The sequence below is a fragment of the Heliangelus exortis genome, chromosome 2 (genome assembly GCF_036169615.1).
Source record: "Heliangelus exortis chromosome 2, bHelExo1.hap1, whole genome shotgun sequence".
NCBI lineage: Eukaryota > Metazoa > Chordata > Aves > Apodiformes > Trochilidae > Heliangelus > Heliangelus exortis.
The window spans coordinates 127,799,848-127,819,996 of record NC_092423.1 but is presented as its reverse complement, the minus strand read 5'-3'; the positions used below and the strand labels follow the sequence as shown (position 1 = coordinate 127,819,996).

The following is a 20,149-nucleotide window of genomic DNA, read 5'->3' as shown; positions in this document are numbered from 1 at the left end:
GCATGGAAGAATTATTTTGACCCACAATACCCTGACCATCAATATTAGGGATGGTTAATTCATTCTGAAATAACAGTGATGCTATGTGAACATGATGAAGGGAACAGAAGAAAAGTAAACATCTCACACATAAATCCTATGAGAAAAATCTGAGAAAGAAAGAAAAAAAGTATCAAATAAGTATTTCAAACCTCTGATCTTGTTGATGTTTTTGTTCAGATTAACAACATTGATATGCAAAACCCAGAAATCTATTTTTCAACAAACCATCATTCTAGCTGATATAAATTTTTGCTTTACAAAAAGGATAAAATGGCTCTTGTGGTACAGGAAACATCTGGTAAGGAATGCCCACAAGGCATTCTTCTTGATAATAAGCTATTATATATCTCCCATGTTAATAGTAAAAAAGCAGGTCTATATAGCAGAAAACATGAGTAATGTAAAGGAATGTGTTTACCATGTCCACTGTTGCTCTTTGATGGGAGGAACAATATGAGTGTTTCAGATGTAACAGTGTATGGAAGCTTCAGAGGTGATAGAGTGAATCCCTGTTTAAGTATAAAATATTTAATCCTATAAGCCTCTCTAAATTGAGGTAAGTCATATCCTAACCTGATTTTATTAATAAAGCAAATGCACAAAGCTGCTAAAAGTTGCACAAAGCAATTCTTGGCATATTAAGAACAAAGGTAGGGTTGGAAGGGAGGCAGTTTTCACTGCAGCATAAGCTCATGTTAAATAGCAACACTTCTCTCTAATGGCCACACATGAACAATTCCTATGTAAATTAATTCCACTTACCATTTCTTATGAAGCAGCTCTGCTCTCAGCAGTTAAATACATCTAACTACCACACTTTTAGCCTCATTTCCTAAAGAAACAAAGCTCAGGCTTTCCTGCCTGCTTCTACTTTTTCTCCTGCACTCCTTCTTGGAAAAGAAGCATTACCTTCTTGGAAAATCTCAACTAAATATGACAGAGAGCTTGAGGTATCAAAGAATTGTTAAAATAAATTAAATAGAAGAGTGAAAAGGATGAAGAGATCTTGATTTTTTATGAGGAAAGGCTGTAGTGTGAACACAACTTTATCATGAGGTTCCAGAGAACATGTGAAAGCATGAAAAAATGAAAGACAGAAAAAGCAGGCTATACGAGATCCACTGCTCACAGAACTACATGCTCAATGAACAGGTTCTTCTATAGGTCCTAGGTAACTGTTGTTTGAAAAGTTATATGCTAGATAGCTCTAATTCCCAACACATTGGCAACAGCAACTCACCAGCAATATTGGGTGCACAGCTTTCAGTCGAAGCCACTTGAAAAGTGTCATCCAGAGTTCAGGAGAGCACACACCAAATGCAGCAAGCATGCACACATAAGGTGTCCATAGATACTTCATTCTGAAAAACATTACAATAACTTAGTTGGGATTCTGCATGCCTCTGGATTCAAGCTTTATATAAACATTCAGAATTTTTTTATATGCCTGTCACAGTCTGGCTGTTCAAGCAACCTGAGATCAAATTTGATGGCACTGAAGGGTAAACCAAGGAAATCTCTAGCAGAAGAGCAGGCACCTGATTATCTGCTGCAAGATGTAGGAGCAAGATCCAAGGTCAAAGATGACAAAATCCTTCACAGTGTTCAGGGGAGGATGAAAGAAAAACAAAGAGACTAGTAAAGTCACTTGGCTGTTGCAGTTTTCCAGCCAACCAAGGACAAAAAGCAGCTATTCAGCATAGCTGTACAGACACTGTGCTATAAGGGAGCTCCTGAAGAAAGGAAAGGAAAATATTTAATAAACAATTTACAGTTTGCAGGTATTGTCTCCCTCTTAAGGACAGACTAGTCAAGTTAAGCCACCTACATGGTAACACAACAGTCTGCTCACTTTAAGTATTTGTGAATACTCAAATTTTAGGATGATGAATGTAATACAAACACAGGCTTACCACCTTCAAGCTAATTTAGCTGAGAGACAATATTAGAACAATGTCTTTCAAACTTTAAGTTCTGTTGCTTTGAGTACTAACACAGTATCTTTGAAAATAGTTTTGCTACTACTTTAAAATGTCAAGCAAAAGTATACCTCTTGCTAGCCTAGACACAAGAAGATGGATAAAAAAAATATGTTCTGTGTCCCAATATTCCAGGACACTGTTTATCAAAACACTACAAGAGATCTTGCTAGACTACAACATTACAATATTACAGCATTACAGCACAGTTTTACACTTAAATACCACAAAGAAAGTGATTAAGGTTTGCTTCAATTAATGTCTCAGATTTTGGTTGCATTACAGCTTAGAAAAAATATTAAGAGACCAAGCACAATTGATCATCTGCTTGTATCCAATTTACAGTCAAAATGATCTTTGCTCTCTCCCCTACTAATTAGTACCACTATATGCCAAAGACATTTCTGGAAAGGGGTGAATTTCAAAGGGGTGAATGGTGTATCACATCTAGTTAGGAACTCTGTTGCTTTCAAAGGAGATACATCAAAATCAGACTTACCCTTCCAAACACATGGCTAGACAACCAAGTAAAATTGTGTGAATTACATGATAAACTATTTCTGGCCTCTCTCCAATTCGACCATCCTCAAGTTTAACTGTCTCTTTCAGTGGTTCACCACTGCAGTTGGAGAAAATGAGACATCACTTAATTCAGACATTATCTCAGGCAAATGTGCCAATAAAAATACTTTTATGAATGTTAAGTCAGCAGCACACTGAGATCATTCTGTGTCATATCATACAATATTGTTGCACTGCTTATTTGGTTTTAGTACATTATCAATGATCTGTCAGCACTCTCTGTCCCTTGTTTTAGACTGTAACCTGCCTGGAGCAATGGCTCTGCATTAATACACTGCCTGTAACTGTAAATCCTATTTTAAGGTAATTCAGCAGCAAGAGGCAGTCTAATTTAAGAGCATGCACACTCTGTAAACATTTAGCTGAAGCATGCTGCACATGCATTCTAACAGTTTCTTCATACCCTTAGCTTGGTGACGTATTAAGCAATCTGTAGAATAATTATGTTTGGAATGTGTGTACCATTTTATGACATAGTAGGATAACAAAACCAGTTTTTTGTAACATTATTATAAGTTCTAGCACTATATGTGTAAAAAAGTCATAACCAGCATCTTACAACACATTTTTCTACAAACAAGATAGCAAGGCACACAACAGATAACAATTACTCTACCACGATGTGATTTCAGATTACAATTCTATAATAAGCTTCCCCATGTAAGATGGAAAAATATATGAAACTACCAAGTGTTTCAAAATTAAATAAGAGAAGGTTTATTTTAAGCTTTTCTAGAAAAAGCTGTTGGATGTACTGGTGTTACTGCTGATTACAAAGTAGTAAATAGCTATTTCTACCACGAGCAAAAGATTAGAAGTTTGTTTCATTGTTTTGAAAATACTATCACACATCCAACCTGTCAAGCATTTCCATTTACAGCAGTACAATCTTCATCTATTAGTCTTGGTCCTTGGCAAAATCTATTGATTTCTGCAACAGACAAGTGAGAAATCTGCCCTAATACCTGAGCAATTACACCATTCATCTTCTACCAGGGAGAGATAATTTCCTAGCCATTGAGTTTCCAAGACAAGTTCTGCCAGGATCTACAGTGTTGCTATTTTTACTCTGTAAACAGTCAGCTCCACTACCCCTTGTCTCAAGGGAACTGTGAATCAGTGTGAAACTAAAAATAATTGAGTCAGTTTTACTTCAGCTCTGTTCTGAGCAGGAAAGGCTGATAGACCTTATCACAGTAAGCAAGAGTTTAAAAAACAAAACAAACAAACAAACCTCAGTGAAGCATTAGAAATCTCAAATCCTCTCAGCTCCACCCATCTCATCCTTCATGTACGTTTGAGAAGGAAAAAAAAACAAACACAAAACCAAACCCAAAACAGAGAAAAAAATCCTCTAACAACAATCTGGTAACTGCTGTTGGAAGGGGAAAACAGTCAGTATATCTTTTTCCCTACCACTGAGAAAAGGTGTAAAAATATCACAAAACAATAGCCAGACCTCTGCAGGAATTGCACCCACAGGGAAAAAAAACAATGACAACTCCCTGCCTGAACTGGAGGGCTGCTCAAGAAGCCAGTCACTAAAGGACTTTCTTCAGGAGCTGCTGGTGGGCCTTTCCTCTAGTGCTCCCACCTTGGCAGGTCAATGGGGCAACACACTTTGGAGCAACAAACATGATCATTCACTCTGACATCCACGAACCTCTTATTTTTAACTTTCTATTTTTCAGTATAAATATGCTACTTACCAAATTCTCCTAAAAATGACCTGAGTTACAGAAAAAAGGCAGATAATTAATACTAAAATATAGAAAGGCAACAGTGATGACTGTGTTAGTCGCAAAAAAAAGTCTTGGGAGGGTGCCTGAAGAGATTCTTGACAAAGGAGCCAATTCATTGTAAAATTCCTAGTAAGGCAAAAACATCCCATTAAAAACAATCAAATACCACAAAGATTAGAAAAAAAACCCAGCACACAACCAGAAACAGTTTAACCTATTCATGTCATAGGAAACTATTTGAAATTATTCTTTGAAAAGTTATCTTTTTATCATTTGAAAGCGCTTTGCAGGTACTCTTTCTATTATCAAAGCTTGTCCTCTAAAAAAGAATCTGCAGTCTGAAGAGACCAGACTCCAACTCTTTTATACCACAAAAACCCAGCCTCCCATATAACTCCATTATGGGGGACCACAAAGCACTTCATTGTTATAAGGGATTAAGATTTTGGAGATATTGATTTGAGAAGGTATGCTTGTCCTCATTCCAAAAGGGGGGGATGAAGAAGGGAAAGTGGTCATCTGAGATCACAAACAAGCACAAGGCACTGCCAAGAACAGAATTCTTAATGCTGAAATTCTAGTTCTGTAGCCAAACCCACTTGATCATTCTCCTTTCTCAATTAATGAGCAGAAAGATTATGTACTCTACCAAGAGGCTCTATCTGTGTGTATTCTCAGCTGGAATCGGTGCAGTATGTGATGCCATGAATGCATTCTTGTCTTATTTTGTTTCATTTTCCTCCCTCTTTTCTGTGGAGGGAAGACTGAACAACTTGAACCACTTTCAAATAGACAATATCAGTTTAAAGACTGACAGCTGGGCATGTCCAAATTGGCTTTAAAAGACACATCTTGAAGCTCTTGCACTGCAAACTGTAATTCCAACCTAGAGCTACAATTTCCTAGGTGTAGTTGCATCCAGTTTGTCTCTTTCACTGGCTTCACTGGAGAATTTGACAGACAGGAAAGTAACATGTAGCAAGTCCCAGGAGAAAAAAATAAAATCCAGAATACCTGGTAGGTGAATAAACTGAAATCCTGACAGAGGCTGGACAGAGGCTTTTCTTGCAAAACACTTTAAAAAGGGCAGGTATGTGTGTTAAAACAATGCATCTGTGTCAGCGTCACTGCATCTTGTCTTCCAAAAATTCTCAAACCATTTCAATTATGTGTGATGTCATTTTCCACTTCTTTCTCTGAAAGGCTGTGAAGTAGTTTTGTAAGAGATGCATTTCCCAGGAAAGAGCCATAATCCCTGCAGAGAACTGCAAGTGTTGGTGTGAGTCCAGGGGATCTCTCAGTCCTTATCAATAATCCATTTGAAGTTTTTCAGAAAATCTGTATCCATGATGTCTTCTTCTAGATCAACATTCATCTCTTTTACAGATGCAAACAGTGTTCTTAGAATCATAACTATTCCCTCTGTCTTTCAAGTTGTCCATTGTTCTAATTTCCTCCAAAACATACAGGTTAGTTTTGCCAGGGTTTTGTTTTGGTTTGTTGTTGTTTTGGTTTGGCTTGTTTTTTGGGGGGTGGGGGTTTTTACTCTTACAAAACTAAAAATAAAACCCCACAACCCAGCTCTATTCTGAGATAGTATTCATAGTTCATGACTCTTCTGAGCTCTTTTTCTTCAGGCTATAAAAAGTTTGTACCACCACCTTTACCTTATTATCTTTGCTTTCAAGACTTATTAGAAACACCAGAGACAGGGTACAGAAAGTTTTTGCTCTTCAACATCAAAAGAAAACAAAAATCTATGAAATGCTTTCATCCCAAGACATGAAAAATATTGAAGTGCTTTAGAAACCTCAAAATCCTAAGTAAATTCTGTATATTCACCTTTTTTCAATTCAATCTTAAACCGGGTGACAAATAGAAACTGTTTCCCTAGCTCCTCTATAAAATTCTCACAAGCCACAGAAATTCTACATTTTGGAGCAGTTCAGAAGCTTGGATATTTTAGAAGGTGTAAAGACTTAAAAACTTACTTAGTTGTGTTTAAGCCAAGTTTTACTTCAATGAACTTCAATAAATGCTCATTTTCTTTATGAGGAACAAACATCTGAAAATTAATTTAGCAGAGAAAAATCTTATCAAGTGCTGGAAGCAGCTTTCAAGTAGTCACTTCATTCAAATTACAAAATGGCAGGCACCAATCAACTATTCAAGATTTAGTTAAGACTAAGAAATTTGATTAATTGTGCCAATTAAGGTAGTGGTACAGGATTCTAAACCTTCACTTAATCAAATCTATCTTTGAGTTTCTTTGAGAATATGATTCCCTTAATTTCATTCATGTACTCCAACAGGAAGGCAAGTGAAAAGCTGTCAAAAGACTACTGAGCTGTGTAAAAAGGAGCATGAAAAAAGGACTAACTTACCCGCCAAGCAAGCCAAAGAACATTGTGTTTGACTCCACTAAACAATAGGACTGCAGCCTAGCAAAAGTTATGAGCATTTTTAATCTTCAAATAAATTGCTTGAGCAGCCAAAAAATTCTGAGTACTGTTTATGTAATTTTACTTGTTTTATTCAAAGTTAGGTTTTATTTTCCCAGAGACACAGCAAGGCTAGCCAAGCTGAATGGCACAAGAAAACAAATTCTGAGCATCTTCTCAAAAATTTTAGGGTTCAGTAGGTTTTTCTAAGTTGATACTGTTAATTAAAACAACCAGAGTGCGTTTGAGACACAGAGAAAAAGCAGAATAAGTTATGTAAAAGGCTAGAGCCAGCATGAGGGAGTTTCTAACAGACAGACAACCACGTTAAATCCCACTGTGCAATCTCCTACTTTAAGTGAAGGTTTCCTTTCCCATGTTCTAGTAGAAATTTAGTTGAAAATTAACGTCTACCCTGAGACAACTCACACCTGTTTCTGGCCACTAGGTCTTTTCCATGCATAAGAATATCATTTTAATATTCACAGCAGTTTGCAGAAGCCATCCAAGTAACCACAAAAAAACAAATTTATGAAACAGCTAATATGTGATTTAAAGATTATTTCTTTATGCTCCAGACTCAACTCAGAAGACCAAAACCCAACAAAAACAAGCTGTTAGACTTTTTACATAAATACAAAATTATTCCACAAGAAAGTAGTAAAAAGTACTTCAATTTGCTATGAATTAAGCTATTAACTCTCAGATCAGTAAGAAAAGCAACACTACAAAAGATTTTTCAGTTATATCTTCAACTTTCCATTTGGATTTTGAAAATTAAAATCACTTTATATAGGAAACTTACCTTCAGTAAGAAGTTTAGTGTCACCGTTATTGTAAGTACCAAATAAATGTACATTATTTTCAGCAATCTTGACATAAATGTGTCTTTTTTCATATTAATCTGCGAATATAATTTAAGAATACCATGTAATTTGGAGCTCAGTTCAAATAATTAAAACTATACTTGGAGTTAAAAGAGAGTTTAGTTACCTGAAGGCATCTGGAAAGCATTAAAGCTGCTACAAGGCTCAGTAATGGTGACACTAGTAAGGCTGAATTTTCAAACTGCAAAAGGTACCCCACGAAGAGAGAAAACAAGTATATTTTGTATACTTCATGCACCTGTTGAATAAATAAATAAATAAATAAAACAAAACGAATAAAATAAAATAAATAAATAAAACAAAACACAATAAAATAAAATTACTGTAGATACATGTGTTGCTTTTTAGAGCAGTAGATATCCCATTCCATCCCTCTGCTCATCAGGGGATTATTGGATCCCGTGAATCTAGTAGGCTACTGCTTGGCTCTAATTCACATCAAAATGGCCCTGCTCAGCCTCAGTAACTAGTGCACAATAACTTTACAAGAATTCTGTACAAGTGCCAAAAGAATAAGTATGTTACAAGGCCTCCCCATCCCTCCAATGGACACGACTTGGACCCAAGCTGATAGACTCAGCATGCACCCTGAGCAGCCACCTCTGAGGCTGCATTTATGTCCCCAACTTTCATGCAGTTAAAGAGTTCTAATACCTTCTCTGTCTGTGCCAGAGCAAAGCTGTCTAGCAGAAAAAGAGAAACAGCCTGGACAAACAGGAGATAATGACTGTATTCCCACATCATCATGAAGGTATATGTTGAAGCACTCACCAAAAGGTAACAAAACTTCTAGGGAAAAAAAAGAAAAGCAGAAAACAGCATTAATTTCATACTTAAGCATCTCTGTCACTATGGAACTCAGAGATCATTAAAACAGAAACTAGGTAAATTAACTATTTTAGGAAATAATTAAAATTTTTACTTTAGAAATATTTTAACATGTTCTCAGATGGAAGAAAGTGATTACTGAAACATTCGAAAACATTTAAAGCCATCTCTTACAGAAAGCAGGGAAAGGAGATTACGACCATCTTCAAGCAACAGGAAGAACAACAAAATAGTTAACACAGTGGGAAAAGTCAGCATCGGTTTATTTTACAGAGACAGCATACAGCTCATTAAGACACTGTTCTCTCTGAAGCCTCATGGGGGCATAACAGGGCAGGGCACAAGAGGCTTAGCAAAAACTGCACATGCCCAGGTGAAATCCTAGTGGCTGATTCAAAAAAGAACAAACAAAACATCTACTGTTTTCTGCCTAGTGGGGCAATAGTGACAAAGGCAGCTACTCTAGAGCACAGTTCTACCTGCATTACTTTATTAACAAGTTATTTTTTGCTTTACCTCAGCAGAACAATTTAGGTTTTTTTTTAAGTAGCCTGTGAGAGCTGCTACTTGACATGCAAAATATGGCAAAGCCCAGTTTTCTCTTGATGGTATGGAGTAATCAATTCTTGTTGTATCTGTCCTAGAATAAAGTACAGACAAACAAAATTATCAGATTTGTGGAAGGAAACACCAAGGAAAACCTAAATGTCACTTCTAGTTATCTGTGAGGCCTTCCAATCAAACTAATCCTGTTTAAGGTATTAAGTAACACTGACACAATTTCGCTGCTGATACAGGTCACAAATTTAATATAAGCATAGAAGGTCCAATCTTTACTTGTTTATTCAGCAGATCTCCTCCCTAGCTGGCATTTATAGGACTGAAGCCAAAATGCAGCAGCCTCCAGCCCCCCACAGAACTTTGTGAGCCAGATGCATCACATGGTGCTTCTGCTCACCTGCACTGGGAGAACAGAGCCCTCTTTGGCCACAAGCTGTGCTAAGAGAAAAGACTCCTTTCACTTGTCAGACAATATGTTTTAAATGAGTGATTTAGGCTGAGTAAGCCTAACCTGCTAGCCTAACAGAGCCTAACAACATGCTCAGAATCCATAGTGCTCCCTCATAGCACCAGCACCAGCAGATACTCTGTCTACAGGGAAAATTTTCCCCAGCAGAACAAGAGATTAAAGCTGGATGGGAAGCACAAGCCAAAACAGTAGCATCTTCTCATGGAATGACTTGACAATATCTGCACAATTAGAGCTGTAGGAGAAAGTTTTAAAAAGTTCTAAAGTGACTTAGAAGCACGAGTCACACTCTCAAATGTGATCAAAGGCAACAGTTTCAGAGGGACACAGTCTTCTTTGTGTCTACTATGCTTTTAAAAAGGAGTCTCAAGCTCCTTTATCATTTAGGTATTTGAAAGTGTCACCTTTCATTTTTACCTCTGAAGCCTCTTGCAGAGGCATATCTGGAGCTTTTTAAATACTGGACCTTTCAATTTGTTAACACTGTTTAATCTTTTTTGCTGTTGGAAAAAATACAGATTTATTCACCATTTTTCCCACTTTCCACTGTTCACACCAGCTTGATGAACAGTGCTACTCATTAATAATCACAGATTTGATCATGATGACTTTACACTTCTAAAAGTTGCTTCCCAACAGTTCACCTTTAAATGTGTATTTCTAACATTTTGCTCCTTCAATATTCTTTTTCTTTCAAGTGCTCTCAAGTTCACAGAAAGCCCCAGAGCTATTTGGTAACAAACCAGGAACCTGAACACAAGTTCTCACAGCCCAAATAAGGCTCCCTCTTAGTGCAGTGCTTCATAAAGGGAAGGGACATTTCCTTGCAAGTGATACGTTTTTAAATTTAAAAATCTTATTAACAGAATCATCTAAGAAGATTCTTCTTTACACAAAAACCCACTACAAAAACCAAAGTTACAAAAAATAATAAGAGACTCTTTACAAGAAAAATGCCCTTTGTTGTTTCATTTTAGGCAATGGAACAACCACCACAGTATTTAGAGCCCACAGACAGCAATTGTGTTTTACAGAAACTTCAGAAATTTGTTTTCATCCTTCACCAGCACAAAACCAAAACCTTCTGAGGAATGTTCCTGCAAAATGGAACTGTATGAGAATACTCCTGTATTAACACACACATACCAAACCAATGTGTGTGTGTCTGCCATCCAACTGGCAGAGTGGATGGTTTGGACAACAGGAGGCCTTTCCATTAATAAAAGCATCATGAGAATCAGTGCATCTAGGAGATGTATTTTACTTAGCATAAGAGCTTGCTCTCACAATGAGAACACAAAGTTTAATAGAAAGCATTTCAATCTGCTCTAATATTTTAAAGTGCCTTATTGACAAACTAGATTGTATAAAGATGTTTTTCTTACCTGTTAATAATGAACCATGCTACAGTCAGCATTCCTGCCAGCCAAGTCCCACTCATAACCCAACTGGTTACAAACAATGCAGTCACATAAATTCCCTGCAGTCCAAAAACTATACCAATGTAGAAATACACTGGCTCAATAACTTCCTGAAATTACAAATAAAAACGAAGAGACATAGCGGCAACTGAGCTGAAGCTGGAAATGATTACTATGTACTATTTGCATACTGCTAACAGTGTGCTAGGTGCTTTACAAACAGGTAAGAGGAGGCCCCTGTTCTAGGAAAGTATTGAACATGCTTTTATTTTGGGCTTAGAACAAAGCAGTTTGAATTAAGAGCACATTTCAGAATTCAGTTTTCTAGTGCCGTGATTTTTGTATTTGCTTTAGAATGAATATTATACGTGTCAGGTTTAATAAATCTGTGCAGCAGTGAGATATAAAGTTCACAGAATACGGAAAAAAAATGTTCCAAATACAGAGAAGCACATATAAAATAAACAAATAATAATAAAAAGAAAGATAAATAAGTGAAGACACAAGAATGCCATGTAAAGCTGAACAAACCCCACTAGAGCAGAAAGACAAAAGGTTTATCTACAAAAGTGGTTTTTCCCATTTATTTATTCAGGAATGATTAGAGACAGGTACCACTACAGCTGACTTCTGTAGTCTGAATGAGCTAACTTTCCTGTTTTTAATGGGCAGCACAGATACTCTCCACATTTCCAAGGCATTTGTGGAAGTAAAGAATAATGGACAAAAAGGTTTAATGCAAATAAACACCCAAAAAAGGATCAGAATTGATGGCATGAACCTTGCGACAGATTTAGCTCAATTCTTCCAACAAGAATGGCAAGTATTTATTCTATACAACATAGAAAGTCTCATACACAGACACATACCCAACCATAACAAAAGCTGAGAAAGTAGGAGAAATGCACATACTTCACTACCAGATGCTTGATATAGGACACTGGCAATCAGCTCTGGATACAAAGTCATTTGCTGGACTGCATTTATTGTCTTCAGTGATACTGTCTTATTATTGTGTGTCAACTCATAAACACCTATAGACAAAATAAATAAATAAATACATACATACATACATAAATATGTCTTAGAATCACTTATTACTGTTGTCCTTAAAAGAGGTGACAGGGTACTCAAAGGTAGGAATATTTGATCACTAAAGCTACCAATGGATTCACCACTCCTAATTTTAAAGGAAGGAGAAACTTCTCCGCCAGATCCCACTGCACCCTACTGATTTAACAACAAAGTATTACCATTTTTTTATGTAGTCTTTAAACAGAAGGTCCCAAACTAACCAGCTGAAGTGCAGTCTTTTCAGTAACATACTGCTTCAGCCCTGGAACCAGCTATCTACAGACCACCTTCACAGAAGGTTCTTTGGAAGTGATACAAAGATCTAACAGGGATCCGCAGGGTGTGTTAAACCTGTCTCCACAAACAGGTCTGATTTGATGGCCTTATCACCCTACCTCAGCCCTGGGTTTCTGAGACTTCTAAAAATCACAGACTGTGGTTCTTATGCCTTTGTATGGGATTGAGATTAAATTGAAACTGGCATACTTGAAGGATACATAATTCAGAGATAATATAATTAAACATTTGTCATTATTTTAGACAATAGAGAGAAGAGGAAAAATAAACCCGAATTACAGCAGGGGGAAAAAAAAAGAACAAAAATCCCAAAACAATGCAAAAGCCAACCACCTAACTGTTTCCAGCTCTGAGCATATCTTGGTGTGTGGTCTGCAGCTGGTTCTCTGCAGACCAGACCAGCTCTTGCAGGACTTGTAACTGGGTTCAGCACAGCTACATCACACCTTTGGAAACCAAGTACCTCCATAATACCTAGTGGACAGATGAGTCTGTCTACCTGTGAGCAGAGGCAGCATGCCTGATTGAGGCAGTCTGTCCATCCACAGCATGGGTATTCTCCCCACAGATAACTGGTACACTCAGTTCCTCAAGATATTATATATTGCTGATGCACTATGTACCAGCTGGCAAACTGTTCAACCAATGAAACTATAGCTACAAGGTTTAACTGTCTTTGGATGAGGTTTCATGAGGGGACTGGACTAACACAATGGCTGACTGCTATGAGACATGGCTGTTTACTCCCTCTTCTCTCCCAGAATTCTCACGTTTTCCCCACGCTGGCCCAGGTGCCCTTCTGAACTCACTAAACTAGCGTGGAAGTGTTCCATCTTCTTTTCATTCCTTTAGTTTTCTGCTGCTTAAGGGTCCTAGGGTCAGTGAGCTCCAGAGCAGGAGTGGGAAGGGAAGAGAGATCATTGCCACACAGTTTGCTCTCCTTCCTGTTGGTTTCTGCCCCCATCACACAGTGCTCATCAACATCTATTCATCATAGCTCACAGGAGTAGAAAATTCTGGCAAGGACAGGATTGAGCATATCAGCTCTTAATAGAATCTGTACCATCTTGTGACAGAAGACAGAACACAGTAAATTCCATTCCTAATTCCTAAATTAAACATCAAGTATGGTTACATTGCAGGAAATTCACTATCTAGCACAGGCAAACCCAACAACAACTTCTATATGGGGCAATATGAGAACAATATAAATCCTGTTCCAGAGGAATGATTAAAGGGCAATCTGCTGGATTGGATACTTAAGAGGATACTTAAATATTCTTCTCTTTTACAAGGCGCTGAAAAGTTAGGGCAGCACATAGTTTTTAATTAATCTGATTGATATATAAATGTATAAAATCAGTCTCTCTGGTATGAAGTTTTTACTGTCTCCAGAAGGAAGAGGATTTTTCAAGGTTAATAAAACAAACAGGGTTTGTACCTCTTTCAAAGGAAGGAGCCTTTAGCAGTTCTTTATAGAATGAGTAATAAATGGCGCTGTCACCCTGAAATGTAATTTCTCGTTCAAGTTCCTAGGAAAAAAAAAAAAAATATTCACCCCCTGGAATCCCTTGCCATAGAAGACTACATATTTCAGATTAACTAGTTTTGTGATACAGCTCGTGGTTATGACTCCACTGTACAACTTCAAAGTATTCCAGAAATTAATCTTCACAGTACCTCCATCAGGTATATATAATGCTCTCTATAACTTAACAAACATGCTTGAAATCAAAGCAACTTAAACCCTCATTGTAAGTTAGCACAAAATCTACAGGATCCTTCCACATTCACAATTACAAATTTCAAATTTCCATACTTCACTAAATAATTCAGTTCTTAAAAAACTCTGCAACCCATACATTCCAGTTGTTTAGCTTATGCAATCCCAGCATGCTTCACTTTTTTTCTCCAAATTTTAGAAACTTATTTCAATGATAAATGATGGCATGAAAAAACATACAAAAGCTGTGGTTAGTAGAAATACAGAAAGAAAGAAACACAGAGAGAAAGAAATGCAGAGAGATAAAAAGACAAAAAAGAAAGAAAGAGGAGACTGTGTAAGAGGCCTGAATAGAATGACACAGAATTCTGCAAGCAAGTAGTTCCAACCTGACATGGATCAGCTTTGATTTCAAGGACACAATTTGGCTTTTGTTTCAGTAGTTAACTTTTTTCTTTACCTGCCTGCTGGAAAACCAGAATTTCCGTTCATGATATGTTGAGAGGTACACAGCATACATCATTCCACTCGTGACTGCTGCGAGGCAGCCGAAGAAAAGCTTTGCAAAACGCTGAATTAACAAATCTGAAAAGGGACAGTGAAATTATGGACTTAGAAATAAAGAATATACCCTAAATATGACACATTTCTGAACAGCAAATAAACTTACTGGCATCAGCATTACCAGCACAGACACACCAAGAACCAGCCTGTTACTCCTCTCCTGCAGAGTTTTCTTCTCCAGCTGTTACCACTGCTTCACAGGACTCTCAGCTAAAATACTCACACACTGCACTGAAAATTTCTCACCATTCTGCTAAGCTTAATTTTCAAACTAATTCCAAGAAGAAAACGTGTCTTTCCAATAAACAGAGTGGATCCTAGATTTTACACAAAACACCAAAAACTTCTCTAACAAATTAACAGAACTGAGGTGACAATACCACATCTAACATCCATACTGGGATACTGTATTTATTCTCCGTTCTGTTTTCTAATACAAGAGGAAGGAAGTAATCTGAATTTTAACAAACTCATTCAATGAGTGTCCACTTCACCTGTAGTTCCCTCAAGTTTTAACATAAAAGTTTCTGGTAGCTCGACGAACAGTTGCCTAAAATTACACCCGATTTTAGTTCTGCTTCTTGAAAAGCTGTAAGGACGTTTGGGCTGCTATTGTTTCAGCAACATTAATTCATGCCTTCCAGCTTGTCGGCTGAAAGATCATTCCAGGCACAATAAAATATTTATTTGTATTCAAATACTAACAACAGCAAGATTCTCAACCCCTCTGCCTGCCCCACCCCCAACCTGAAACAATCCAGGACTACCACTTTTCTCTGCAATACATAAAATACCATTAGCTAAGAATACTACCATGCTAGCTCCTTTTTCCTTGAAACATTAAAAAAAACTAATTCAAGACAAGTCTGTTATAAATTACTAGACTACAAATATCTTCCCATAAAATGTAAGAAACCGATGGAAAAAAAAATCAGAAGTTGGCTAAAAATTCTGTAGCTTACATTTTGGCGATCTTCCCAGCTTTGAGATTTCTTTGTTTCTTTCCTCTGGAGCCATTTTGTCAGATTCTGTGCAGTGTTGCTTCTTTCTCTGTCGCAGGTCTGCTGCCCCTGAAGACATTTTTTTTTTAAGTTACAGCAACACAATACCTAAAATACCACTCTGAGAAATCCACAGAGCAGCAGGTAACAGCAAGTTACTGCTACCCATTCAACCTCACTGAAGATGCATTTGAGAAAGGGTTCGACTGAAGTGCAACTAAAATAACAACACAGAAATAAAGAAATCAATTCCTATCCTGTTCCTTAGAAAATCCAACAGTTTTCTCCTGAGGCTATACTGTGGGATTACCTGGAACTTAAACTGGAAGACAACTGATCTATTCCATGGTGAATGCACTAAACAAACGATGGAAAGAGGTAGTTCAGGAAAGTTGATGCAGCCACTGAGAAACAGTGATGCCAATTTCATTCTGCTCTCATCCTGGTATAGTATATGGTATATATACACTGCTATAGTACAGTACTGTATTGGGCACATTACCAAAGTATAAAAATGGGGCTAGTCCATTATTTTTAATTAAGATGCCAGTTATTCATGTGGTAAAAAAATTTTATAAAGTAACTGTAATATCACTTTTCTTTTTTCCAGACAGATTTACCTGAACTAAGCAGATTTAGGAATTCTAAGTCTAAATTATGATTTATAAAAAAAACATCCCATTAGGCCACATAAATGCCTTCAGGGCTTCTTCTGTTTCTGTTAGGTTTTTTGTAACAAATAATGGCAATTCTAAGGCCTGGTCCACTTACTTTACAGTCAGAAAAGCAACCAGAGAAATTCACAGAGTGCAAGTCTCAGTACAAAAAGACTAACTGGAAAAAAGCCTGTTATAATTACTATATTAAAGATGGCACCAAGGGAGTGGAACATCTCCCTTATGAGGAAAGGCTGAGGGAGCTGGGTCTCTTTAGTTTGGAGAAAAGGAGACTGAGGGGTGACCTCATCAATGTTTTCAAATATGTAAGGGGTGAGTGTCAGGGAGATGGAGTTAGGCTTTTCTCAGTGGTGACCAGTGATAGGACAAGGGGTAATGGGTGTAAATTGGAGCATAGGAGGTTCAAGTTGAATATCAGAAAAAATTTTTTTACTGTAAGGGTGACGGAGCCCTGGAACAGGCTGCCCAGGGGGGTTGTGGAGTCTCCTTCACTGGAGACATTCAAAACCCGCCTGGACACGTTCCTATGTGATGTACTCTAGGGGGCCCTGCTCTGGCAGGGGGGGTTGGACTAGATGATCTTTCGAGGTCCCTTCCAACCTCTAGGATTCTATGATTCTATGATTTAGAAGTGTCATGAAAAAGGTTTAGCTGTAACTCCCACTCCAGAATTTTCAGCTTTCCCATTTCACCTACTGTCCAACATTGCTTGAAATTCTGCAGCTGCCTATTTCCCCAGGACTTAACACAGCTCTTTCATAAAGCCAAACTGGAACTGTCAATCTCCACACCCTGCAACAGAGCTTTTAATGACTCTGGTTGTACATTACACTTCAAGTCTAAATCAATCTAATTTTAAATCCCAACCATTAGATTTCAAAGTTAAAAACTGGAGATAGTAATGTAAGGAAACTGTTAAAGTGGTGTCTGCCTGTATCTGGACATCTGTATTCATGTTTCAATGGGATTTTCAAGGCAACTTATAAATGTCAAACAAGATCTCAATTATAACATTTTTTCACAGAATGAACAAAAATGTCTACCTTCTTCAACAAGAATTTAAAAGACAATAAACAAAACAAGGTTCAGGGTGCTCAGTATCACATTTATCGTGTCAATCCAGAATGAAATATACATCAGTTACCTCTTCATGTCATGTACATGAAGTTAATTAGCAAAGCAAACACCAAATGCACTGCTGTTGAAAAGCACCTCTACAACACAAAATAAAATGAGAGGGAAAAAAACCCTGAATCACCAGAATGGGCAGATATGTGGTTGGAAAGACAACTATCTGCCCTTGCTATGGGAGTCCTGACCAAAGCAACATCAGTGGGAACACTGGAAGAAAACACATTTCTTTAAGTTTTCTAGCAGAAAAGTGAGCCATATCAGAAGTGAAACACACTATTTATAAAGCCCTAGTTAGTAGGAGCAACAGGAAACTCCCAAGGAAAGAATTTAAAATTCTAATTCTGAAATGACTGTATCTTAGTCAGCAAATGATCTCCTTGGTTTAGAAGACTGATCAACAGAAATGGTCTCAAGTTGTGCCAGGGGACGTTTAAATTAGATATTAGAAGAAACTTTTTCACTGAAAGGGTTATTAAACACTGGAATAGGCTGCCCAGAGAGGTGGCTGAATCACCATCTCTGGAGGTGTTTAATGTGATGCTGAGTAACATGGCTTAGCACTGGACTTGGTAGAGTCGGGCTAATGGCTGCACTTGATCTTAAAGGTGTCTTCCAACTAGAATGATTCTGTGATTCCCTCTTCAAAGAGGGATCCATGTATGCTACTTCTGTTGCACTTGTAGCTGCTTCACATAAAAAAGATATGCTGTTTCCACCTTTATGGATTCTTTAAATGTGGTGAAATGAAAGTCAAAATGAAAACTAAAAATAATTTAGGGTACTGAACTGATGACAGAGCCTCTAGTACCACTCTATCCACCAGGCAATTTTTTATCCAAGGTTGCTTTGAAGTTCCCAGTAGAATTCTTTTTTCAAATCTTGTTCAGACAACCCGAATTACACTTATTTCTGCGTATCTATTGCAAAAAACCAGAAGTCCTTACTCCTGTGTGCCACTACTTTAATCCATTTTTCACCTGCCCATTGAGCACACTCTGTGATTTTTGTCCTCTCATCTGGAGAAGGATAACCTGGAGCTGGGAAACATTCAGAGAAGGGCTACAAGGATGATCAAAGGTGTACAATGGCTCCCACATAAGGAAACAAGTTAAGGAAATGAGAATGACCAACAGAAAAATGCCTACATTTCTACAAGCTGATGAAGTGTATCAACAGGCTCAATAGAGAACAATGATTCACCTTCTTTTCAAATGCTGGAACAAGAAGTTATCAAACAGAGCCAGTGAGTCAGGCTAAAAGGAACCAGTTCACCTCACATCACCTTCATGTAGACAACTCCTACCCAAGGAATGTTCTGTAAACAGTTTACATAGATTCAAGAGAAGATGGACACATTTGTGGAGGACAAGTAGCCCAAGACTAGTAAAAAATACTGAAGCCAGGACCAGATCATAGAGTATCCCAAGAGCTGAGGAGTTGGAATATGCCATGGGACAGCAGTCCATATGCTTGTTTTGCTCTTGCATTCCTCTGGGTGCCTACTTACAGTCATATTTCTGCAGATTTCCCTAAGAAAACTAAACGCCATCTCCTAGTCCCCACAAAAGGGGGTTATCACAAGAAGAAAAAATGATTGTGTGTGTGTGTGGGGGTGCTAAAGGTGAAACGAGAAAAGGATGCAGACTGAAATACACAAACGAGGAAACAGAAGAGATGCCAAGGAGAAAGCACAGCCCCGGAGGCACCCAGGGAAGCAGCCCCGGGGTGCTCTGCACAGAGGCGAAGGAAGGCAACAGACCCCAAGTTTCTGGGCCCCCATCCCCCGGCTTCCTCCCTGCCCCGGGCTGTGGGTGGAGGCCGCCCAGGAGGGGTCGGTCCGGCCCGAGCCTGCCCCTGCCACCGGCCGCTGCGGCGGCAGCACCAGCAGTGCCGAGGCCGGACCGAACCCCTCTCCCTCGGGCAGGGTTCTGCCCCGGTACCTGCGCTGCCTCCCCGGCGCGCACCTCACACAACCGCGGCCACACCGCCGACCTCCGCCGGGGGGAAGCGGCCCCGGCCCAGCACGGAAGGCGCCGACCGGGACCACCCCGCCCGACCACCCCGTCCCCAGCTCCGTGGGCTGAGGCAGCGGCGGCCGCCCCGGGCGGTACCGCGGGTCGGGCTGAGGCGGCCTCGCCGGCGGAGGGGGATGAGGGTGACACACGCGCCGCCGCCCCCCTCACCTTCCTCCATCTCCAGCTCGCGGCCGCCGCCCGCCGCCGGGGACCCTCGCCGCTCCCTCCGGGGCGACACCGCCCCGCCCGCGCTCCTGCCGCCGTCACCCGCCTCTCGTCGGCCCCGGGGGCGGGAGCGCTCTCGCATCACACGGCGAGCGGAGCGGAGCGGCCCCTCGCTTCCTGCCGTTCCGCCGTCGGGCGCCTTCTCCGGCGGAACTGTGGTGGCAGAGCGAGGGGGGCAGGTCGGAGCGCAGTCGCGGCGTACCGGGGCGCAGGCGGGCGGCAGGACCCGGGTTCCCCTCATCCCGGGCCCCTCCCCGGGACCTCCGAATTGACATCACCGGGATACCGAGTGCGGCTCCCCCCCTGCCAGCCCGGCGCTGGAGGAACGGTGTCTCTTCAGAGGGGCCTGCCCAGGTCGCGGGACCTTAGTCAGAACATCTCCATCACCCCACCTCCCCTGTGCAAAGAGTCTCCCCCTCCGGGAGGGCAGATCTGTCCCCTGGCACCCGCCTGAGGCTGCAGCGTCGCTGTCTGGGCCTAGCAGAAC

The 20,149-nt window shown here is 39.5% G+C and overlaps 1 protein-coding gene across 4 annotated transcripts in view; it reads right to left on the bottom strand.

Annotated features, from left to right (window-relative positions):
- DPY19L4 (dpy-19 like 4) overlaps positions 1 to 19,921 on the bottom strand; it is a 33,728-nt gene extending 13,807 nt beyond the window's left edge. For 2 of the 4 annotated variants that reach the window (XR_011724595.1, XM_071737968.1), the window contains exons 1-14: positions 19,606 to 19,921; positions 15,573 to 15,680; positions 14,507 to 14,631; positions 13,765 to 13,855; positions 11,865 to 11,986; positions 10,917 to 11,062; positions 9,018 to 9,141; positions 8,328 to 8,462; positions 7,780 to 7,911; positions 7,592 to 7,690; positions 6,337 to 6,410; positions 4,313 to 4,471; positions 2,521 to 2,640; positions 1,283 to 1,403 (exon numbers count right to left, since the gene is read on the bottom strand). Coding sequence is in view for 3 of the 4 variants with exons in the window: in XM_071737968.1 (XP_071594069.1) it covers positions 1,283 to 1,403; positions 2,521 to 2,640; positions 4,313 to 4,471; positions 6,337 to 6,410; positions 7,592 to 7,690; positions 7,780 to 7,911; positions 8,328 to 8,462; positions 9,018 to 9,141; positions 10,917 to 11,062; positions 11,865 to 11,986; positions 13,765 to 13,855; positions 14,507 to 14,631; positions 15,573 to 15,680; positions 19,606 to 19,903 (1,854 nt within the window). In the remaining variant the exon portion in view is untranslated. Of the gene's footprint in view, positions 1 to 1,282; positions 1,404 to 2,520; positions 2,641 to 4,312; positions 4,472 to 6,336; positions 6,411 to 7,591; positions 7,691 to 7,779; positions 7,912 to 8,327; positions 8,463 to 9,017; positions 9,142 to 10,916; positions 11,063 to 11,864; positions 11,987 to 13,764; positions 13,856 to 14,506; positions 14,632 to 15,572; positions 15,681 to 19,386; positions 19,540 to 19,605 lie in introns of those variants that run through there. The other 2 variants (XM_071737969.1, XM_071737970.1) reach the window with 2 other exon arrangements.
- Positions 19,922 to 20,149: the final 228 nt, after the last annotated feature.